This window comes from Macaca thibetana, chromosome 3 (assembly GCF_024542745.1).
Source record: "Macaca thibetana thibetana isolate TM-01 chromosome 3, ASM2454274v1, whole genome shotgun sequence".
NCBI classification, from domain to species: domain Eukaryota; kingdom Metazoa; phylum Chordata; class Mammalia; order Primates; family Cercopithecidae; genus Macaca; species Macaca thibetana.
Window position 1 is genome coordinate 38,271,075 of NC_065580.1, and position 23,508 is coordinate 38,294,582.

The 23,508-nt window shown below is 36.9% G+C and overlaps 1 protein-coding gene and 1 long non-coding RNA gene across 3 annotated transcripts in view; one reads left to right on the forward strand and one right to left on the reverse strand.

Moving 5' to 3' along the window:
- Nucleotides 1-23,508, reverse strand: part of KCND2 (potassium voltage-gated channel subfamily D member 2) — a 492,852-nt gene that overhangs the window by 8,117 nt on the left and 461,227 nt on the right. Inside the window, exon 2 of the mRNA XM_050785086.1 lies at nucleotides 7,125-7,287. Coding sequence (XP_050641043.1) covers nucleotides 7,125-7,287 — 163 coding nt within the window. The remainder of the gene's footprint in view (nucleotides 1-7,124; nucleotides 7,288-23,508) is intronic.
- Nucleotides 2,137-23,508, forward strand: part of LOC126951187 (uncharacterized) — a 43,250-nt gene continuing 21,878 nt past the window's right edge. Inside the window, exons 1-3 of one of the 2 annotated variants that reach the window (XR_007724378.1) lie at nucleotides 2,137-3,085; nucleotides 4,657-4,680; nucleotides 5,469-13,723. This is a non-coding gene — a long non-coding RNA (uncharacterized LOC126951187). Of the gene's footprint in view, nucleotides 3,086-4,656; nucleotides 13,724-23,508 lie in introns of both variants that reach the window. The other variant, XR_007724377.1, reaches the window with a different exon arrangement.

Genomic DNA, 23,508 nt, shown 5'->3' on the forward strand with positions numbered 1-23,508 from the left:
ACACTCTTCTGCATTTAGTTGTGTTTTTTAATTACATCTTGGAACTCCTTCCATATATACATGTAAAGATCCGCCTCATTTTCTATGAATGTATAATATACTACGGTATAAACAAAGAAGTATTTATTTACCAGGCCAACTACCAATTAATTTTTAAAGCATCTTTGGCAACTATAAGCAATGCTGCCTGCGTTGAATATGATGATGAGCTCATCTACAAGACATATTTCTGAAAGCAAAATTATTCCTGGACCAAAGAGAGTGCGTGTGTGTGTGTGTGTGTGTGTGTGTTTTCTTTTGTAAAGTCTTACCAAATTTCCCTCCAAAGTTATTGTACCAAGATGCCTTTCACACGTATCATTTGAGAGTAGCACTGAGATGTTTGAAGTTCTCAAAATCGCATTAAGATATCATCTGTCTTTAACACCACCCTTCCTCCCTTCCTTCCTAAATTTATTCTTCCTGTGTGCTGACTCCAGGTTAAAATAATATACTTTGTACAAAGATCATGCTTATAAATGATGAGAAAATTAGACAAATTTCACTCTTTGTTGGAAACATAATGTTTAGATCACTCAAAATACTAACACAATAGTAGAGAATGAAGTTGGAAGGTAGAAAATTTTTAACTTCAAAAGTTGGGCAGCAATTTCAGGATTTCAGACCAGACGCAGTAAAACAATAGCAAGTGACAAGGACACTTGGAAATGACTCAGAATTAGCCTAATAATTCAGAAATAAGCAATTCATATATTTGTTTCCAAAAAGGGATTATTGTTGAAATTTCAGTCTTAAAGTCTTTTTAGTCTCCTGGAACATTCATTGCCTTTCTACTCCAGACTCCCGACTCCTTCCTTCCTCCCTCCCTTCATTCTCTAAGCATTCAGCAGCAGCATTGGGTGATACTGTTTTCTTTTATTAAGGAAACATATACCTCAACCAAAAATACTGTCCAGCAAAATAAAATGACATATATTTCTCATCATGTAATGGTAAGCCTACATATGGTGGAAAACACTACTGTAGAAGTAGTTCTGCGCTTAGGGACAAAAAAGAAGTTGCTTTAGAGACAGACTATCCATTTATGCTAAGTCATGCACTGTGTTAGAAAAATAACTTCCCATCTCAATTTCAATCATGGCTTTTCTTTGACCCGACTACAATTCCATAGGAGTTAATTGGTTTAATTGGTCTTGTGGGGCACCACAACAAATGCCTGTTGAATACTAGCCTTTATGACTTGTGATTATCTCTTTGGTTCCAGCCGGTAATTGAGGGAAATTATTTTACAAAGATATTTTAGAAAATCATTTTACTTCTGACCCTCTCAGTATGACAATCTTGGCAGCGCCGATTAAGTAATTGGGAGGTTAAAAGAAAGCCATCTGCTGGTAAAAACAAATGTATTCCTTTCAGTCTCTTACCCCTGACCCTTTTAGAACATACAACTTCTGGCACGGCAAAGTATCAGCAAATAATATGGAAGTTAGAGAAAAGTTTCAGTAAGTACTTTATCTTAGCTGTATGAAAAGTAGGAGACTTCTTAAATTTTAATTAAAGCAAGGTTTACATTTTCAGTGTAAAAAAAGCATTATAGTTATTTTCAAATAATTTATTTGCCTTAAATGGTGATAGTGTTTGGAGAAAAGTTGTCTGTCTCATAAACATATTCTTCCTATGCATCCTGATTCTTCATAGCTGCAGTTTTTGTCTAATCATCTAATCTTAGCAGGATTTCTCAAAGTTGGTTCCAAGGAATTCGTAAGTGTCAAAAGTAAAATCTAAATCAAACAGATGAAGCAAAGGACTGATTCTGTGGTCAAGAAAAGGCTGGGAAATGCTGAGGTGTTAAAAAGGTTTCTTTGCTCTTGGGTTCCTCACAACATATGACATTGTGGATGATTACTGTGAGGAGAACAGGGATACATAGTCTGCAAGTTTCCTCAAACTAATTTGACATAGAAATCTTGTATTGTGAAGTACAGGTTAGAATGCCGTGGAACACAATGGGTTTTATCAAGTAGATTGTTTTTTAATTACACCAAGTGACATAAACTTTACAGTGTATGTGTGGAACAGATGGTGGAAGTCAATCTGAGAAGGATCTATAAGCCAAACACGGCCGAGACACTGATTTCCTTACATCGTCAGTCATTTCTAGATGAGGTATGAGGTAGATTAAAGGAAGTTATTGGGCCATCTTGTTACCAAATCACAAAATATTTTGAAAAATAAAGGTATCCTCGGCAGCCTTAAAAGTGAGGTAAAGAAGGTGTTTCTCTTTGGTAATTCCTTACTCCTCAAATGCTTGCCCCCACACTCTCTGTAACATGCATTCTGGAAATTTTGCTTACAGTTGTTTCTTTCATTTAAAGGTTAGTAAAATGCCTCAGGTGGAGGTAGCATATTAAACTTTATCATCTCTTAGAAGTTTAAGACATTTATTGGAATCTTTTTACTTGCTAAGAAAAAATAACTGTGCTAGAAATGAGACAAGTTAGCACCAAACAACAATAAAAAGAGAGGAAAGAAGTCAGTGGCAGACAGTGCAATATTCCTAGGTCCAGAACTTGGTTATTCCTGGAGATGGCAGGGCTAAGCAGAAAAAGGCTGGGATTTGGGTCAGTGGAAGAGGCTAAGCAAAGAGAGGTCTGCAAGAGGATTCCATGTTGGAAGGGGTGAGAACTGAAAGAGAATATAGGAGGGCATCCGTGACCAAATTCTTGGGTGGAATTAGGAGCTGCGTAATTTTTGTTTTTAATAGTAGATAGCCTAAGAGATTACTCTCAGGTTCTAGCAAGTAGTTATTTCTTGCTTTTTCATTATTCTACTTAAAAAAAAATCTTTCATTTGGACATTGCTGAATGTACTAGGCAGTGGTTCTCAAAATGTGGTCTCCCAAATGGCAATATCAGCATCACCTGGGAATTTATTAGCAAATGTTCAGGTTCTAACCCAAAACTACAGAGTCTGATGTTTTGGGAGTAGGGCTCAACAATCTTTTTTTTTTTTTTTTTCTTTTTCAGATGATTCTAAACTTTGAAAACCACCCTAGCAGGGTATGATAAATGGCAGATTACATATGGTTAGTACCTTTCTAAGTCAATGTGAGAATTTTAATGTGAAAATTAAAAATATTACACCATACATTGGCTCATTGATTCTAAACTTCTCACTGCATTTAGAATTATCTATAGGAATATCCTAAAACATTAATAGTTCAAATAATACTAGACTTTTTTTGCCTTGGACTTTAATCACTAGGTTTGTGAGCATGAGCAAGTTATCTGTAAAATGGAAATAGTATACTTCCTTTGCAAGTTGATTGTGAATGTTACAAAAAACAGATATAAAACACCTGGGACATTCTAGAAACTAGTGAGGGGTTTTGTTGTTGCAATTTGTATTATTAAATTATAACTATAATTACTACTATGATTATTATGTGATAATTACTCACAGGTTAGCCTGTGAGTATGCAGATGATTAGGTGATGTGATCCATATTTTAAATGAGCTGCTTCAAAATATCAACCTTCCCCTTGTCATTGCATTAATCTAGCTTTATTTTGGCTAATACATTCTACTCAGTAAATATTTATAGACTAACTAAGAGAATCAATAAATCTATTAAAATACAATTACCAAGGGTGAGAGTGGAGGAGAGGTGTCACAGTTTAGGCCTATATCCACCAGCATGTCAGTATGTGCTAGAAATGAGACAAGTTAGTACCAAACAATAATAAAAAGAGAGGAAAGAAGTCAGTAGCAGACAGTGCAATATTCCTAGGTCCAGAACTTGGTTAATCCTGGAGATGGCAGGGCTAAGCAGAAAAAGGGCTGGGATTTAGTTAAGACTTTATCAATGATTGATAGAAATGGGGTAAACGATGTATTCCCTGTAAACAGCAGGAGCGGGTAGCAAAAGCAGGAAGAGTATTGCAAATGGAAGAACCTAGAAGAAGGAAAGTATTTCTGATGGTGATGATGGGAGTGTTCTCAAATTAATACTGTGTCTATTTCGTGCTTTTGCTTGGTCTTGACGTGGCAATTGAATTAAACAACAAAAATATGGTCTAAAAAAACCATTTTGTAACATTACTTTTATTTGTTGGACTGATGTTTTTACTGAATTGAATGTTTACTTGACTGAATTAGTTGGTTATTTTTGCATAACTTTAATATTTGGCACATAGCCCAGTCCCAGATAAATTTAAACTGTCTTAGCCTAATGGGCATTTGTTCTGTTTTTTTTTCCCCCCCCTAATCTCTTGGGAAGGAAAATAGGAAACATCCTTTGGTAACTTATTTAGTTCATATCCAAACTGTTCTTTCTTAGAAGATTATGTTCAGTTTATTGGTCACAGTCTACATACTGGACATATTATACTTGGTTATTATATTTGACTTTATTAATCTAATTTTTCTAATAGTAAAACTTTGTAAAATTCATTGCATTATGGCAGAAACTAAAAATATAGCAAATATTTTAAAGATTCCTAAAAGCATTCACAAAATATACTTTTCAATTAGTGTACTTTTAGAATGTCACATTACTTACTTTTGATTTCTAAAGGTATTTTAGTATTTAATATTTAGTAGACCAAAAGGCTTCTAAAATACTCTAAGGTTTTCTTTATTGATTTTTTTGTTGCAGATGACAAACTCTGAAGAAATACAGGTATTTGGGAAATTGGTTTATCAGAAATTTAGATTTGTGCTTCCTATAGTTTTCATATAGTTGGCTCTTATACCAAAGGAGAAATGTCTAGAATGGAGATTGATGGGTGGTTGAAAGTTAAACTTTTGGTAGGATCCTGTTTCTTTAGACAATGAGCAATTGTACCCAGTGGAGGGACTGGACTGTATGGGCAGTGTCACGACTGTGGTGCTTGAAGGTCCTTGGTGGTGGGGTCAGTTGTGGCTGAAACCCCTTTACCTCTGCTTGCCAAGGGTATGTATTCCCTACATAAGACTACAACTGTCCAGAGGGTGCCTTTTTCTACTCCTCCCTATTCATTAGATGATCAGTTCTCTATATCCATGTTGACTGGACTATTTCTAACTCTTCTCTGTAATAATTAAAGACTAGGCATTCGTCCAAAAATGAAGAGTTCCATAAAGCAAGTAACTACAGGACTTGGAAAAGTGATTCTTTGCTAAAGGAAGATCTTTGACAAAGGGCATAAATTAGTTCTCTGGACAAATATGCTGTGTGGCCACACTGATTAACTAGAACTTTCCAAAGACTTACTTCATGAGATTGTATACTTTACTTAAGAGGCTGACATTGTTCATATGCGTGTTTAAGATCCTGTTCTGGAATTACCTACAAAGCCAGTGAATAACTACACCAAAGCCTCTCATGGTATTTTGTAGTTATGACACATCACCCAGGTTGTGCATCCACTTTAGTCGCGATTATGAATGGTTTTGGATGTTTTTTAAAAAATGAATCTATCCTTAAAGGACAAAGATATAATGACCATGAAGAATACTGGAAATACAGTGCCATAAGCCCAAAGGAAACTACAGAAGAGATTTCCAAGATTGTTTCTAAGCAACAAGGGCCCTGCCTCTCAAGGTGACTATTTTGACAAGGATTGGGGAAGGGAAGTATGATAACATTTCATAGCTTTTCTGAGAGGCACCTTATCATAGTGTTTGTGTGTATGAGCCTGGGAGCCAGACTAGTTTGGATGGAGTGGTGGATCTCCAACTGAACAGGTATGTGACCTTACAATTGCTTAATTTGGGAATACTGGAGAATTCCCATCTATAAAATGAGGATAATAATGGTAACTAACTGCTAGAGTTTTCGTGAAGGTTGTATGTGTTGACTCAAGTTTAGCCTAAAGTTGCCTCCTTACATATTTTAAATTTAGCCTAAAGGTTTCTCTATGCATAGTGAACTGTACCTTAAATGGAGGAGTAAACAGACTGTAACCCACTCTGTGCCAACCACTGAGTTTTGGCCAATCAAAGGGGGCCAACTGCTCCAATGGTGTTCAAATAAGGCAAACGCTGAGCTATAATCATTACAACTGTTTCTGTACCTCACTTTTGTTTTCTGATTGTCACTTTCCTTTTACTGCCTGTAAATCTTTTTCTATCATGTGGCTGTGCTGGAATTTCTGTGCTTACTCTGGCTTGAAAGGCTGCCCAATTCATGAATTGTTCTTTGCTCAATTAAAGTTTTCAATTTAATTTGGCTAAGGTTTGTCTTTTAACATATGAATTCTTTTGTGAAAAACGTTAGGCTAATGTCTGGCACATATAAACCACAAGTAAACATTAAATATTTATAATATGATGTGGTTATATAAATTTACATATACTTGTATATAATCTTAATCTTACTGTTTATTATTTTCTCCATTTTATAGTTGAGTGTACACTATGCTTATTCTTGAGGGATTAATTACCTGGCATGAAGTTCAAACAAATGGTAAGCTGCTAGGACGAGAATAAAACTCAGCTACAGATGATCAGATTACTTCCTGTGTCAACTATGTAAAATATCTGAGACACATTTTGGTGCCCTTTAATAACCCTCATCTACTAGAACCAGCTTGACCCTTAATAGATACAGACTCAGTGAATCAGACCTAGAAATCTGATTTTAATAAAATTTGCCAAGAATCTGTTTCTGATTTTGCTACTGTCATTAGTGCTGCTCATCAAATATTTCTTATTTTCTGCTTCTGGCCCCATAGTAGAATTGTATTTTCCTGCCCACTTCGAAATTAGACACTGCTGTGTGATTTGCTTTAGTTAATGCAATAGACGAGAAAGTGACTCAAACCACTTCCAGGAGGGGCATTAGGAAGCAGTGTGTGATTCATCGTGCCCTTTACTCCTCCTGGAGACTGCAGAAGCACACTGTCAAGATGGACTCTCTATTCTCTGGACAAGTAATGGACTTGTAGCATGATTCAGAAATATTGCTTATTGTTTTAAGCCCCTGAGATGTTAGGCTTCTTTTTAGTGTAGAATAACCTACTCGGTCCTGATTGATGCACATACTGACCAATCCAGAGCACTGAATAACCGTTAAGAAATACTAAAGCTCATTATAAAAAGTGGGAAGTGCTAAACTATGGTTGCATAGAGCTGAATACGCACCTTCTGTGCCCTTCGTTTGTCTGCTCGTTGATTCTGGTGGTAGATACGACTGAAGTTCGATACAATCACCGGAACGGGTAGAGCAATGACCAAGACCCCACTCAGCGAACAGATAGAACCAAAAATCTTCCCTGCTATGGTTTTTGGCACCATGTCACCATACCTGAGTTAATGAAAAAAAAATACATATATTGTTTTAAGTCACAGAAAGACATTTCTACCTGAAACTAATAATTTTTTGCTTTAAGTCAAATGATTTTTTAGACATGTCTATTTCTACTTTGTGACTACAATATACATGGCTTCAGATGTTAATGTCAGAAATTATAAATATCTGAATATAAAAATTACCTTTCAACCTTGTAGAAAATGATTCTAACATTAAGGAATCTTTTTGATTGGAAAATATGTTAAGTCAGATGATGTAATGATAGCTCTTCAATTTTTCCTTTATACGCCGTGACATAGTTCTTTACATTTATTTAATACTCAATAATTCTATGCTGAAATTTATAGTCTGGATAACACAATTTTCCACTTAGTTTTTTTTCAACATTTAGTTGGTTATGAAATTTAAGTAGAAAAAGTAGCACATCACATTCCTTTCACCAGATGTCATCATTTAAAAAATAAACTTTTCAAGGCCCCCATTAACCTTCACTTGTGAAATCTAATGGCCATTTCTCCATAAAAATCTAACTCAGTCTCTCATTTGTAGCTTATTAGTTGACTATTCTCTCCTTGAACGATTCCTTTTATTCTTGGCTTTAGTATTAGCAAATATTCTTATTCTCCCTTCTACCTCATTGGCTACCACTTCTCCATCTTTTTTTTCTGCCTCCTTTCCCCTTATCTGATTTCTAAACCTTAGAGTACTTTAGGTCTCCGTCTTCAGTCCTCTTATCTTCTCCATATAAACCCACTTCCTATGTGACTTTGTCCAATCTCATATCTTAAAACTAGCTCTACGCAGCTGACGCTCTGACTTATATTGACAGCCATGATGTCTCTCCTGAAAACCAGATTCACATCTCGAGTGGTCTGGTCTGATTGTTTCTACCCCTGGATGCCTAAGAACCCGTTAAAATTTAAATCAGACAAAATGGAACTCTTATTTCCCTAGCTTCCTCTGCCTCTCTCAAATCTTTTCCTCCCACAAGTCTGCCACCTATAATTAAACAGAACCACCACCATGCAGTTGTTCATACCAAAACTGGAAGAGCCATCAACGTAATTGCCAGTATCAACATTTCATCTCTTAGCTGGTCTTGTTGTCTCTGGGCACACCAAATTGTATCCCATTCAAGCCTCTTTATGACAGTAAACCAAACCATGGTCATTTCTTGCCAGAGCCATAGATATAGCTTCTTACCTGACTCTCTTTTCTACATTTACCACTTTACAATTCATACCAACATAGCAGCCAGAATTTTGGTTTTAGAAATGGAGATTAGACAACTGCTATGTTGTTTAAACCCTGAAATGGACTTGAAACTGAAATAAATCCAAACTCCTCAGTTTTGCCTCCAAGGGCCTACCTCATTTAGTTCCTGCCTATATTTTACACCACCTTTCACCAAGCTCACTGGCCTCTGGCCACACTGGCCATCTGGCCTTCTGTTTTGTGTGCAGCCCCCAGATGGTGATTATTCAGGGTGTCATTTAAATGTCTCCATCCAAGTGATTTTCTGGCCACCTAATTCACAGTAGTCTTACTGTCTTCCCTAATCATTCTCTATAACATTTCCTCATTTGATTATCTTCAGAGTACTTATTAACAAGTAACATTTTCTTATTTATTGATCTATTTTTTCACTCCTCATCCATCCTACTGACATTAGAATGTAAACTTGCTAAAGCAGGAGCTGTTCTACTTTGTGTTTTGTGAGCATAAGGCCAGCTCCTACTTGAATGAATACATTTTCTCTTCTTTACTGATGGAGACTGTCTAAGAGTGCACTCCTGGGGCAGGGGACAAGGAGGAGTTCTTTCCATCTTATTGTTGCAGAAGTTACCCAGCTGTGTCTGAGCTCCAACTATTCCACGCTCATTCTGGGGCTTTGGAGAGCTCAATGCTCAGAGAGTGTAATCCTGAGAGACAGGGCTCGAAGGAACTCACATACTAGAATCCATACTCAAGGGAGTTTAGGAGGACTTGGGGTTATATTGTATCTTGAGAGGTAGCCTAGGCAATAGTCACTCTAACATTGTTTTGTGGGAAAACATATGTGTGTCAATATGGAGATGGAGAGGAATCGGCTGAAGAAAAACTTGAGAGAGACAGAAGGTGATACTATCTAGTGCCACATTTAGTGACCCTATTCTGAGCTCTGGTCCTTTGCATTGAAGACTCAGATACTCATTCCTGTTGGTGTTTGTGGGTGATCAGCAGTTGAGCTAATTTAACATAGCTAAAGTTCCCACAAGGCTTTGGCACCAGAATGACAGTATTAATTTATAGTACAAAAATAATAACCTAAGAACCAGAATGCTGTGTTCATATAAAACATGATCTCCTTCTATCTGGGAAGCTAAATTATAATCTAAAGGTTATGTTAGTGAAGAAACAGTGAAAACTAAAGGAATTTAGAAGATGATTTTTAAAAGTCTTGGGGAAATTCTTACTATAGAGATATGTCAGTGGGATTGGAAGGTCAACTCCTTTTTATACAATGCTGTGTACATATGAGACAAATTATGTATCTGTCACAGTTCCCATTGAATGTCCAGCCATATTTGATACACAGTGTTTTTCCCCTTTGCATTGATTATGCAGTAGGCCCCAGAGAAGGCACACACACAGACACACACACACACGCATGTACACGCACGCATACACACACACACACGGCTTTTAAAAAAGAGATTTGATGTTTAATAAAAACTTAATTATTTATTATGGCTAAAGAAGACAAGTACTGAGTCCATGTAATTGAAGTAAGCCTTTTAAAATATCAATATATAAAATAGCTAAGTGAATCCATCATATACTTTCTCCTGCCCTTGAAAGACTTTTAAAAGTCATTATTTATTATTTAATTTTTGTATTCTTGGTTCACTATGTCATAGGATAGGCAAGCTCAGAATAGTTGCAATTATTAGAGAAAATTACAAAAAGTAAGGAGATACACCAGTTTGTTGAAAGGCAGCAAATTCACAGTCTAGTAGGATCCATAAGGGAAAAGAGGTTTCAGATACATAAGAGAAGCTTCGTGTCATAAAGCTGTGGTAATCGACATAAAATAAAATACTTATTTTTTAGCTCTACCATCTTTGTTTTATAATCCAACATTCCTTCACAACTGAGAAAGCACAGGTGAGTATTTGCAAGGACTAAGCAGGACTGCAATGATTATGGTGAGAAGAGGAAGGGGGCACGAAGTGTTCATCAATGGGTACATCTTCTCTCACGTTTACACTCTTGGGTAGAGACACAGAGTTTCCTCACATTATAGCCAGTTAGGATGGTCTCCAAGGCTCTGCTGTTGTGAGTTAAAGCAGAGGAGATAGTAAGAGAGTACAAGGAAGTAGAACAGGCAGGGGTGCTAAGACAGTCCAGGCTGTCCTGCAAATTCTCATGTAAGGACAGCCTGAGCCCTTGGCTGGTTCCCATGGAACACCAGCTGCCTGCTTCCTCATACTCCTTGGTACAATTTACATTACTCCTTCTATCCTTCTCCCTGCTCCATTTTACCAGTTTAAAGTTGACTGCTGTTGATATTTGTAATATTTTAAGCGTATCTCACTATTTGAATATGTTGGAGAAGAGCAAAAAATATAGTATGATTCATGTCTGTTTTTACATTACTCATTTTGTCTCTCTTCTCATTTAGGAGTGACCTGGAGAAATGAAAATGGGTAATGTTTATCTGCAAACTTGTATTTGAGCATAGAATCTGCTAGGGATGGGATATATCTCATTGGCAAAACCAGCTGCTTTTCTTTGTTTAACAAAATATCTTCTAACTAGTATTCAAACTCATAGCAAGAAGCAAAACCGCATTATACACCTCAGGAATCACATCTCTCTGAAATTCTGTGGAGGAAAGGCTTAGAATAGAAAGCTTATATTGCGAAGTGACACTTACCGTGGTGAAATGATCATTGAAAGCTTAAGTGTTTCTAAAATACTGCCACTTTTTAATGATTATTTATATCCTAGGCAACTTGGTTTCCTGTTGGTACTTTATTACTTACATTCAATATAAAAAAATACATCTCATTTTTCCTGACTCCTTATTTGTAAATTTATGCTAAGCCCAGTAGGATTATTTATTTCGTTCTTTCTGTTTTTCTTCAGAATTTTATATTATGTATTCAGTCTTTGAAAAATCATTTCCCAAAAAAAGTTACACCGAAACATGACATATATGTGGGGTATATATTCATATATATATTTTTTCTGTATTTAATAAGATTGATTAAAAGACTATGAGGAGCCCCTAAAGTCTAATAAGATAAAGAATGAATTCACAGAAAAGTAAGAAGGAGGCCGGGTGCGATGGCTCACAGCTATAATTCCAGCACTTTGGGAGGCAGAGACTGGTGGATCATCTGAGGTCAGGAGTTCAAGACCAGCCTGACCAACATGGAGAACCCCCGTCTCTACTACAAATACAGAGTTAGCCAGGCGTGGTGGCACATGCCTGTAATCCTAGCTATTTGGGAGGTTGAGGCAGGAGAATTGCTTCAACCCAGGAGGCAGAGGTTGCAATGAGCCCAGATTGCACCATTGCACACCAGCCTGGGTAACAAGAGCGAGACTCCACCTCAAAATTAAAAAAAAAAAAAAAAAAAGAGAAGGAAACAAGAGAATATATCATGAGAGAATAACTATCAAATATTTTAGATAATACAGCAACTTGAACTTTGTTAATTGAAAGGAAACTTTTCTCCATACTACTCTTTCTTTTCTATTTTTTTTTTGAGACGGAGTCTCACTCTGTTGCCACGCTGGAGTGCAGTGGTGCCATCTCGGCTCACTGCAACCTCTGCCTCCTGGGTTCAAGCAATTCTCGTGCCTCAGCCTCCCGAGTAGCTGGGATTATAGGCACATGCCACCACACCCAGCTAATTCTTGCATTTTTAGTAGAGACAGGGTTTCACCGTGTTGGTCAGGATGGTCTCGATCTCCTGACTTTGTGATCTGTGATCCAAAGATCAGCCTCCCAAAGTGCTGGGATTACAAGTGTGAGCCACCGTGCCTGGCCCCCCATACTCTTTCTACTCTCCCCCGCTTCTAAGTTTTCCTTCTTTCTCCTATATTTACTATGTCAGTAGAGCCACCAGTTTCCTTCTGCTCTTTTTTCACCCTGGACATATCTGCCAGACCTCATGTTTACCGCTCCCTTTCCTCCTTATATCAGTTAAAAAGGTACAATGTGGAAGTGCCCTTTTCATAAAAATGTTAATTCTAAATTTGCATACTTCCCAAAAATACTGGCTAAAATTTTATATTTTGCCAAATATTGAAGATTATTTTGGATGGAAGACCAATTCCTCAGAAAAGATTTAATTTTTGGCTATTAAATATTTCAGTCTCAAATATTATCGAAAAGTTTCATGCAAAGTTCTTGAATTCTGGCATGCACTCTACTTAATGCTAAATCTGGTGAAATCTGATTAATTCAGGCAGACAATGCATCCATTCATCCATCTATCCATCTTCCTATTTATCAGGTAATATTGATAGATTGAAAATGTACATAATTTTAAAACATAATTCATTATAAACCAAATTTCACTGATATCTTACTACATTTTTCCCTGTTTAGTATTTCTTCAGAAGTTGCCTGACTAAAATGTGGCTGTCTTTATATCTCAAATGGAGAAATATTCCCCTGAATTTTCTTACACCATCTTCAAACAGTACTGTTAGCTTCCTAGTCCTATTCACATAGTTTCTATTTTTTTCTCTTTTTATTTGATGGGTATAAATATATGTTCATTTGATGGAGTACAAATGTTATATAAGGCAAATCTCCACAGCTAATGCATGACTTTCCACCTCTGAAAGTATGTCCCGCACATACTGAAAGAGAAAACAAAGTCATGTAATTGATAAATAATCATGAAGACAGAAGATATCCTTGTACAACATGAAGAAAATGCTGATTTTAAAATAAACCTTGATGCTTACTGTAACTCAATCTCTCACATTCTCTTTTTCATTTTTTACAAGGAAAAATTGTAAATTACTAGGTATAAGGAATAGAATGAATGAACAGATCCTGTGCAGGTGCCCAGAAGTTCAGGAGCATTCTGTACATTGTGTAGGGCAGTTGCTGGTTCAAAAAAGGCTGCATTTCAACTACTACAATAATTAAAATAAACTCATATAGGACATGAATCAGTATTTGGGGTGTAAGTATTTGAAAAGCAGATATCCTTTAAAAAGTTAGATGAAAGTAAGTCATGTATATAATGTCCCGGTGAAAGCCGTTAGTTGATTATGTGTGTACATCTATGCGCATTTAAATTATTGATGTATCCCTTGAATTTTTCTCTTTGACCAGAGTGTTAGTCTGAGAGGTCTAAGAAAGAATTTATTCCGACCTGGAAGCTGGATCACTTTGTAACTAGTAATTCTACCCCTTAGGGTGAGTATCTATGTTATTCATGGATTTTCTGCCATCAGCTTGATATTCTAGAAGGATCACAGTTTGATGGATGATTTTTATAGTAGCTATAATGTTTGCAAATAGCAAATGACCTTTTTTTGAGTGTTGTTACATAACACCTGCTTGTGGTATTGAACTTGTTTGCCAGAGGGACTCTGGTATTACTTCACAATAGGCAGATTTCTCTTTGACATTTTAAAATCGATATTTGCCTAAAAAGTTGCCTTGATTTTGTCTCTACCTCTCTTGCCTGGAGAATCAATTCCTATACGATCTCACCTCTGCAGGAAAGCCCAAGAACATTTTTTTTTGGATCACCTAATGTAATATAGTTGTTTAAAGTACTCTGTATTATTTCCTGTTTCAGCCAAATTATGAGCTACTGTTCTTTTAACACTGCATTTAAAACAATCTCTTTCCACTATTCAGAGCGTTAATAATCTTAATTAGCGCCCACTAAATGAAAGCGGAAACTAGAGGATTCCACACCCTAATTAGAGATTTTTACCTCGGAGTCTATGCACTGTCAAGGAATGCGTGGATAAATTCAAGGGAGTCAGGGAACTCCATGATACTGTATGTTTTCATATGCGTTTTCATGAAAAGTGTTTTCACAGCTATTATTAAATTATCCAAAGTGTTACAGCCCAAATAATGTTTAAAACTCTTAATTTGAATACTTAAGATACTTACGGGAATATCAATGTTAAATATTGTCAACATGAAGAGTCTGAACCCACAATGCACGAAGGAATTGCTGAAAAATATCAGCATTATTTTATAATTGCAGAAATACAGAATACCCACTAGGGGGCATAAAAACCTAAATGAAAGTTTGGAAACAAACCAGGTCTTTGCTGGTTTTCACAAGCTGAGAGCGAGAGAAGTATTTCCAGTAAATTGCCTGTACCGATTCCTTATCTTTGCCTGCACACATGCCATATTTAGGATATATTTTGGGCATCTTATTCCTCTGGAAATAGTTGACCCATACCCCACAAATTTCATACATTATCTGTTTTCAAGTTATTTCCAAAAAGATGCAAAAATAATTCTGACAGCATTTTGTGTTTCTTTTACAAAGATAAGTAATTTTCTGTAATGCTAGATATCACTAAGGCACAATTTTAAATAAGAAATCCTTAACTAGGACCCTTAGTGTGAAAATTACGTGAAATTAAAGGATTAAGTTTTGTGTATAGAAAAGAAAAAATCAAGGAAAGAACTAAGATGATTTTAGCACATCTACTCAACATTCTCAACATTTATACATTAAGCCCTTAACGTGAGATTTCAGCAGGGCTTACTGACTGCGTTCTTTAGCTGTGCTTTTTTTAAAAAAACAAATTCTTTCCTGTTCCTATTTTTTTCCTCTTGCTTTTAGCCTATTATATAATTATGGGAAGGCTTTAAAGGTTATAAATGGAACATGTGATTTTGACCTAACATCCTAATGAAGTGTTTTTTTACCTAAATGAATGCCACGAGTAAAAGACTATATAGTCTCCTTTACAGAATATTTTATTTTCAAAGTATGCTTTTCAGAGCCATGCTTTTAACACTTTATTCTTCATTTTCTAAAATTATGATTTTTAAAGAAGTTATGAAAATAGATGTACAACTGATTACTGAGAGGTACACATTAAAAACAAACAAAAAACCCACTAGGGACTGGCTTTCCCAGCTGTGGAGTCCCCGGAAATATTTTCCTCTGCTTTGAGTTCCTACTCTTTGTTGCCTGGAGCTATCCTTTCACTCTCACATATCTGTGAGTCTGGTCATGTCATTCTCCTGCATAAAAGTCTTCAGTGTCTCTCTATCACCTGCAGGAAAAAGCCAAGCTCCTTAGCATAACCACAGCTCTTTATGACATCCTCCACTGCTCACCCACATACACCCCATATTCTCACTGGAACAAATAACTTTCTATTACTGGAATGTACTATGTCTTTCCATTTCTGTATGTCTTGTAATACTGTTCTTTCCAGAATATTCCTCTTGGCACTCCTACTGCATAAATCCTTCGGGTAATTTCCAATTTACATTGATGAAGCTCAAATGTCAATTCTTATTTAAAAACTTCCTGACAATTTTATCTCTATCCAATAAGATTATCCACTCTCCCTTTGCTATGCCTTCAATGCTACTTGCAACTGAGAGAGTAGAATTAGATTTTTACAGGCTGATCTTCTCTTGCTAGATCATGAATTCGCTGAGGTCAAGGATCATGTCATTGTTTTAAACCCAGGTCTAGCACAGACCTTGTCCAGTGCTGAGCAAATAATTGGAAGTCAATAAATATTTATTGCTTAAATAAATCCTTCAGGGAAAGGTCTGATGGTAAATAATATATATGGCAGGGAGTGAGGGGAGATACAGGTCTCCTCCTCTTTTTTTCTGAACCAGATTTCTTATTTGTCCCCAGGTCCAACATCATGTCACCACCTCAATTTTTCTAAATTTCTCTCCAATACTTAGACAAAACGCCCAGCATAATCTGGTTCTACACTGTTTATGCTTCCTGCTTTTTATACTCAGAGAAATCCATTTTTTTAAAATTATACTTTAAGTTCTAGGGTACATGTGCATAACGTGCAAGTTTGTTACATATGTATACTTGTGCCATGTTGGTGTGCTGCACCCATCAACTCGTCGGCACCCATCAACTCGTCGTTTACATCGAGAAATCCATTTTTAACCTAGATGATTTAAAATGAAAATAGAAGTGGTGAGACCTGCCACTTTTCCAGTTTCTACCTGTTTTCCATGGTCACATACTTAACAAACATGAATCTATAAATCTGGCAAGAATTTGTTGATTTTAATTTTAATTTTTTTAAAGAGATGAGGTCTCACTATGTTGCCCAGACTGGAGTGCAGTGGCTGTTGACAGGTATAGTCATAGTGTACTACAGCCTAGAACTGCCGGACTCAAGGGAACCTTCAGCCTCAGCCTCCAGAGTAGCTGGGATGATAGGCATGCACCACCGCCATGCTCAGCTTGGCCATAATTTTAAAATACAAATAACTCCAACTTGGCAGACTTTGTCCTCTCAAATATCCAGAAATTTGAACAAATATAGACTCTGTTCTCTGAATCTCACCATCATCCTGTGAAATGGCTGAATTGTTCCATAACCATCTATTCTTCTCTTGGCTGCTACTAATCTTAGATAGTGAGCATTGGCAATTATCTGAAAATTCCATCATGTGGTAGTTATTTTTCTTAACAAGATCCTCTTGGCTAAACCTTGTGAGTATATTGAGGGAGACATGTTTGTCTTCCAGTAGAAAAAAAAAAAATTAGTCCATCAAGTAAATCAAAGTCCCAGTGAATGCCTGATCATTTTGGCTTTGGGCTGATGTCACCAGCTTCCCTAAGATGCATGTTTTGGTTCTCCATCCCAAGAGGTTTCATCTTCAACACTCTCAGGGCTGCTTTCACTCTGGGGACTTTCTTCAGTTACCTGCGGCTGTTGCTTCCATCTCTTCGTGGCCTTTGAAAGGTAACTCTGTTGGATGAAACTCCCCATGGTGCATGGTTCCAGTCACTGCTGCTGCCCTGCAGGCTGTCACCCAAGGAGCCAAATCCCTTGCACAGAGATAAATCCCCACTTTGACAGGGCTGTTGATAAGCCTGTTTTTTTATAACCAGCCACCACTCTCACTTGCTGACACCCCTGAAACTGTTCATTGCTTACAATCTATTCAAAGACTCCTAAGTGCCTTGCCAGGGGAAGACAGAGAAGCTGGTCCCCAGGTGTATGCCTGCAGTACCAGTCTTAGGGGAGAATGTCAGTTAGGCAGCCTTAAAGCAAGAAGTGCAGCTATTTAATTTGATTTTTTTCCCCATCTGAGTCCACACAGCCTAAAATCCATTAGATATTAGAGGTCTCATGGCATTTTTAAGTTGTATTTACCTATTTTATTTTTGACTGTGCTTTTAAAATTACCTATGGATTATCCAGTAATGACCTAATACATACCTTATTTCTAATTCTGCCCAAGAAGGCCTGATAATTTTGCCACCTGTTATCTACTCCTTAAGTGTTACAGAAGAGAATGCACAAAATTCTAAATACCTGGGAGATAAGACTTGACCTCTTTATTGGGGCAGAGAATTAGGCTCCTTTTTGGCAGCAGCAGTGTCCAACTGAGATGATGGTACTGTGAGTACAAGTTGTGTCCCTCCTGGTGGGTCTGGCCATACCCATATTATTCCTGTTCCCAAATACTTGTCATGATCTAATGGCTGTTCTATGAAAGGCCTGGTGTTCTCACTCAACTGACCACTCCAGGTAGGGCCTGGGCTCCTCCTGTCCTGTGTTGGAAACACAGGACCAGTTTGGAGTTTACCACCATAGGGCCATTTCTTACCACTCATACAGCCAGGTCATGGGCTTGCCTTGTGTATTAGTCTGTTTTCATGCTGCTAATAAAGACATACCTAAGACTGGACAATTTATAAAGGAAGGAGGCTTAATTGACTCACAGTTCCACCTGGCTAGAGAGGTCTCACAATCACGGAGGAAGATGAAGCAAGAGCAAAGGGACGTCTTACATGGCAGCTGGCAAAGGCAGAGTGAGGGCCAAGTGAAAGGGGAAACCCCTTATAAAATCGTCAGTTGTCTAGAGACTTATTCACTACCATGAGAACAGTATGGAGGAAACTGACCCCATGATTCAATTATCTCCTACCGGGTCCCTCCCACAGCATGTGGGAATTATGGGAGCTACAATTCAAGATGAGACTTGGGTGGGGACATAGCCAAACCATATCATCTTGTTTCTTCTTTATGTGTGCACCTCTCTGCTTAGTCACTAACCAGGGACTTCTTCCTGCTAAGATTCCAAAGTTCTTTAAGTATAAATAATTTAATATGATGATGCTTCCTGTAAATAGTCACAGCTGTTTAAATATAAAAGGAAATGAGATAAGAGAAAATGTGATTTAACCTCCCAAAGACAGCCAGGCACTTCCACTAAAATTCTAGTGTTCAATTTAAGCTAGAAAGTTTCCATATCCTTAAACAAACTTTGCTTTTGATGAGAATCCGGGAACTTAGGCTTACATTAGATATGTTTTAGAAGAAAGATTCTATTCCAATCAATGTGAGACAAACTTATCTCCTAAAATTAAATGAGTAAAATTTATGGATTTGTGTTTGGATTATTTTGCCTCTTCTAAGGAGATTAAAGCACCGATTGAATAGTCATTCTTCTTATTAACTATACAAACTAAGGCATATCCAGAAAAAATATATACATGAAAAGGATCTTAAAAAATCCATGACTCTACCTCTATAGTTCTACTTCGTCAGAATTCTGTATGAATATGCTCTGTGGTTATATTCTTACTCTATCTAGTTAAGAAAAATCAACAACACAAAACAAAAAGATGACCCAAAAAGTACACCTGCTTAAACATAAACCAACAGAAAAGAACTTTCCATAAAAATTATTTCCATCAGGTTTCATTTTAAGGAGAAAGAGGAAACAAATTTTGTGAAAATATGTTGATACTAGAAAACATTTTTTAAAATGCAGCATATAACCCACATTCTAAGTACATTAAATGCATACTTTCTTACATCTCTTTGTGTGCTCCTCTCTACACTTAATTTTCTGGAAATGAGGTTGGATTGTGAAACAGAGTACCTTACTTTTAAAATAGTATTGCTCATATTCAGGGTCTAAGCAGACAAATAAAAATCACATCAAGTGTTTACAATAGAATGGACTAAGTGAAGAAAACTCTCATCACATAAGATAACCCAGGAATTAGCAACAGCAGGAAGCCGCCATCAGCAAGAGGCTGCAGGGCAAAGGGAGGAGGAAGTTTTTCAGTTTTAGGGCAGAGTGTCATGGAGGCTGGAACTTTCTTTCAAAGACTGCATTGAAACAGTCTTTCAATGCAGAAAATACTAGATCCACAAAGTAGTGTGAGCAACTGCCTTAGAAGATGCAAAGAAAGAGGAGAAATACACTGGCTCCTTCCCCAGCCCCTCTCCAATCTCCTGCCAGTGCTTTCCACTGGCACAACTGGCAGGAAACCAGATGACCAGCCAGCTTGGAAGATGCAGCCTGCTGGCATCTGGATCGCTAGTAAGAGGCGTAACCAAACAGGAACCCAGGGCTTTTTCACCTAAAGCTGTGCTCTGCTCACCTTACCACAGCTCACTACAAAGATCCACCCTGGTTCCAAAACATTATGGACCAGATGCAGAGCTGTTATATTGTTATTTGTCTCCAGCCCCGCCCCCTCCCAAAAGCAGAAAATTGCATTTTATCCAGATTGGAAACACAGTAGTGAGACTGATGGGAAGCAGTTTCCTGTGTCATGTCACTCTGTGTTTTGAATGATCACGAGCAAATCAGACTTACTATGTTAAAAACTAAGGGTAAGATGGACCTTCTTCTAGGGTAGGCTTGAAGCTTTTTAGTTTCTGTCAAAGCTGTGCATTTCAATCCACTGAAAATGGAGAACAAACTAAAGAACCAAAGTATCTGTTTTGACAGAGTGAGAAAAAAAAGTGTTAAACGAGGGAACATTATAAAGATGTAAATTAGATCTGATTATTGTAAAATGTTCTACTTGTATGAAATGGGCACAATGTGTAATAAAAGCTGGTCCCTGGGGCTTCCAAGCCTCATGGTGACTAAGTGTTGGCAAGAAGCTCTTAATTAGAATAAACCATTTCAGAGTTAAATCCTTCAACAGATCTCTGAAAATGCCATCAGTAATAAATTAAAGCCATATTTTAAGGGCAGGTGAATAAATGTAAAACCAAGTTGCCTTTAAAAATGAATACAATTCCAAGTTCAATTGCTCATGAGTCTTTTTTGTTGCAGGAGTATTTGTTTTGCTTGTTGTTTTATTTTGGTGTTTTTTTTTTATCATGCTAATGAAAGTCTATAGCTAAACATGTCACAGCCTGGCTGTTAGTTATAAATTTAAATAAAGAAAAATATTCTTGTGTTTAAAGGAGATTGTAAGATTACAGATGAGAGTTTTGGCAATAAAATGGAAATGTACAATGCGTGCTTTAAATTAAATACAAGAAAGAACATAGTGATTCCATTATAGGTGTCATTACATGAATAGCTAGACTACTCTTATAGAATTTGTTTGACAACTTGATGTTTCTACCACTAATAAGGGGTTATGATAATAATTTATTTGTAGTTGTAAAAGCCTGTTAGGGTTTTCACTACTTCACTAACCTCTGAGAGCAGTCACTACATGATCAATGGTGGTTGATTTTCATTATGAGAAAACAAAGCTAAAACTTGAAACAGCAGAAGCACATTCCCTGAAACATTTGGTAGTGGTTTTATAAATACAAATACAATTGTCTGGTTAGATAAGAACACTTAAATTCGTGAACTTCCACATATAAAAGTGAAAAATAAGTTAAAGCAAATGGTAAAAGCTAAAGGCAAATAATCCTCTCAAATATATTTTTCTTTCTTCTTTCTCCCTCCCTTCTTTCCTCTCTCAAAACTGTATCTAGTTTCTATAGTGAGTTGGAAACTTTGATGCTGATCACAAATTGAACACTTGGTTCAATTTATTGAACCACCCCAAAAGGCTCTTCCAGTGAAGGAAAGAAGTTAGAGTAATAAACAAATAACTGAACTCTTATTATCTCAGCTTTCTAAATATTTTGATGTATTTTGTTCCACTTTCCAGACAACCAAGGCTATTGTTTACATTCCCTGCTCTATGGGATCTAACTCCTCCTGAAAACAATTGTTAATTATCTCATTTATGTCTCTGCTATTCACCCTAAAGAGGAATGCCCCAATGGCTTACTCTCTTCAAGCCTAAGTGAATCTTTCTCCTCTCGATTGTTTCTAAATTATTTTATAAGTGTTGTAAATAATGTGATTAGAGTGCCTGCGCTGTTCCTAATATGCCCATTTAGAGCACTCTTTCTGTAAAAGGCAAGCAAGCTGGCAAACATTTTAGACTTTGCAGAACGGCACTGCCTCTGTCACAACTACTTGACTTTACTTTTGTAATGCAAAAACAAGCCTAGATAATCCATAAATGAACAAGAGTCACTGTAATCCAATCAAACCTTATGGAGGGACACTGAAATTTGATTTTTATACTAATTTTGCATGTCAAGAAATATGATATTTCCTAACCATTTAAATATGCAAACACTCTTCTATGCCCGTAAGCAGTACCAAAACAGGAGATGGGCCACATTTGACCTGTGGGCCGTATGTAGTTGGCCAAACTCTGACTTTGAAGGAACAATCATTGTGCAATTAACTCACTTTGGAAAGGTTAAGTGTTGTACTGTTTCTTCTAGAAGAGTTTGAAACCACTCAACAAAACATTGATATTGTAAAATGTATTTGTTCAAACATTTCATGCTTCTCGACTTTAGGAAATACATCTTTGGGGGAAGTGAAAAGAGGCACCTCTGACTCTTAGCGCATCTGCCTCTTTCCTATCACTGCCCCTCTCCACCATTACTGGATGCCTTCCATTAACAGGTGGACAGAAGATGAAAGGGAGAATGAGCTGACTGCCCTGGTTGCTGTCTACCACTTATGTAATATTGGTGCAGTGGGGAGAAGGGAGAAGGTATTATGCTCCAAACACTGTGCTAAGTGTGGAAAGGCACAAATTAACAGCAGCAGTCATTGCTGTTAGTGACCTCTAGGAGACAGAGAGACAAACAGAAAATAACATTTGAGAGTAATAACCGCAATAATAGAAATGATGGTAGGATTCCTTGGGAATTGAGTGTACTTGTGAAATACTTCCATAAGGAGGCAAGATTTGAACTGAATCTAGAGGAACAACAAGAAGTTAGCCAAGCAGTAAATAGAAGAGATGTGGTTTTTTAAGAGGTGTCCAGGCAACTCTTTGCTGCAGGATAATCTTACAAGTAGGTGGAGTAAGTTGCTGTCTATGACGATACTGAGATGGTTTGCTTTCAACTCCATGTCTCAAATGCCTACCTGTATTACATAAATTCCACAGAGACTAATTCTGCCTAAGAATTCTTGTCTTTGTTAAAGTCACAGTAGTCCTCTCTTATCTACTGTTTTGTTTTCCATAATTCCAGCTACTCAGTGTCAACTGTGGTTTAAAAACATTGAATGGAAAATTCCAGAAATAAACAATTCATAAGTTTTAAAGGATGTGCACTTTTAAATAGAATGATGAAATGTCACTCTGCCCTACTTGTTCTGCCTGAATAATGAATTAACCTTCTATTCTGTGTATCCACACTATATACTCTGCCTGCCCAGTAGTCATCGACATTGTCTGCTCCTGACATAAAACCATTGACATCGTCATGGTTCCATGATCCAGGATCACTCGAAGCATTTGATCCTCCTTCGGATGATTGCTAGAAGGTCAATAGTAGCCTAATGCTAAGTCACAATGCCTGTGTTAGTCACCTCATTTCATCTCATGATGTAGGCATTTTATCATCTCACATCATCGCTTGAGGAAGAAGAGTAGAGTATAATGAGATATTACGAGGGAGAAAAACCATGTTTGCTAAAACATATAGTTATAATTTTTCTATTTCATTATTAATTAGTGTTATTAATCTTTTACTGTGCCAAACTTATAAATTAAACTTTATCATAGATATATATGTATAGAAAGAAACAGAATATATTGAGTTCAGTACCATCCTTGGATTGAGGCATCCACTGGAGATCTTGGAGCATATCTCCCTCAGATAATGGGGGACTGCTGTATTCCTGAGAATTGTAGCACATTAAGA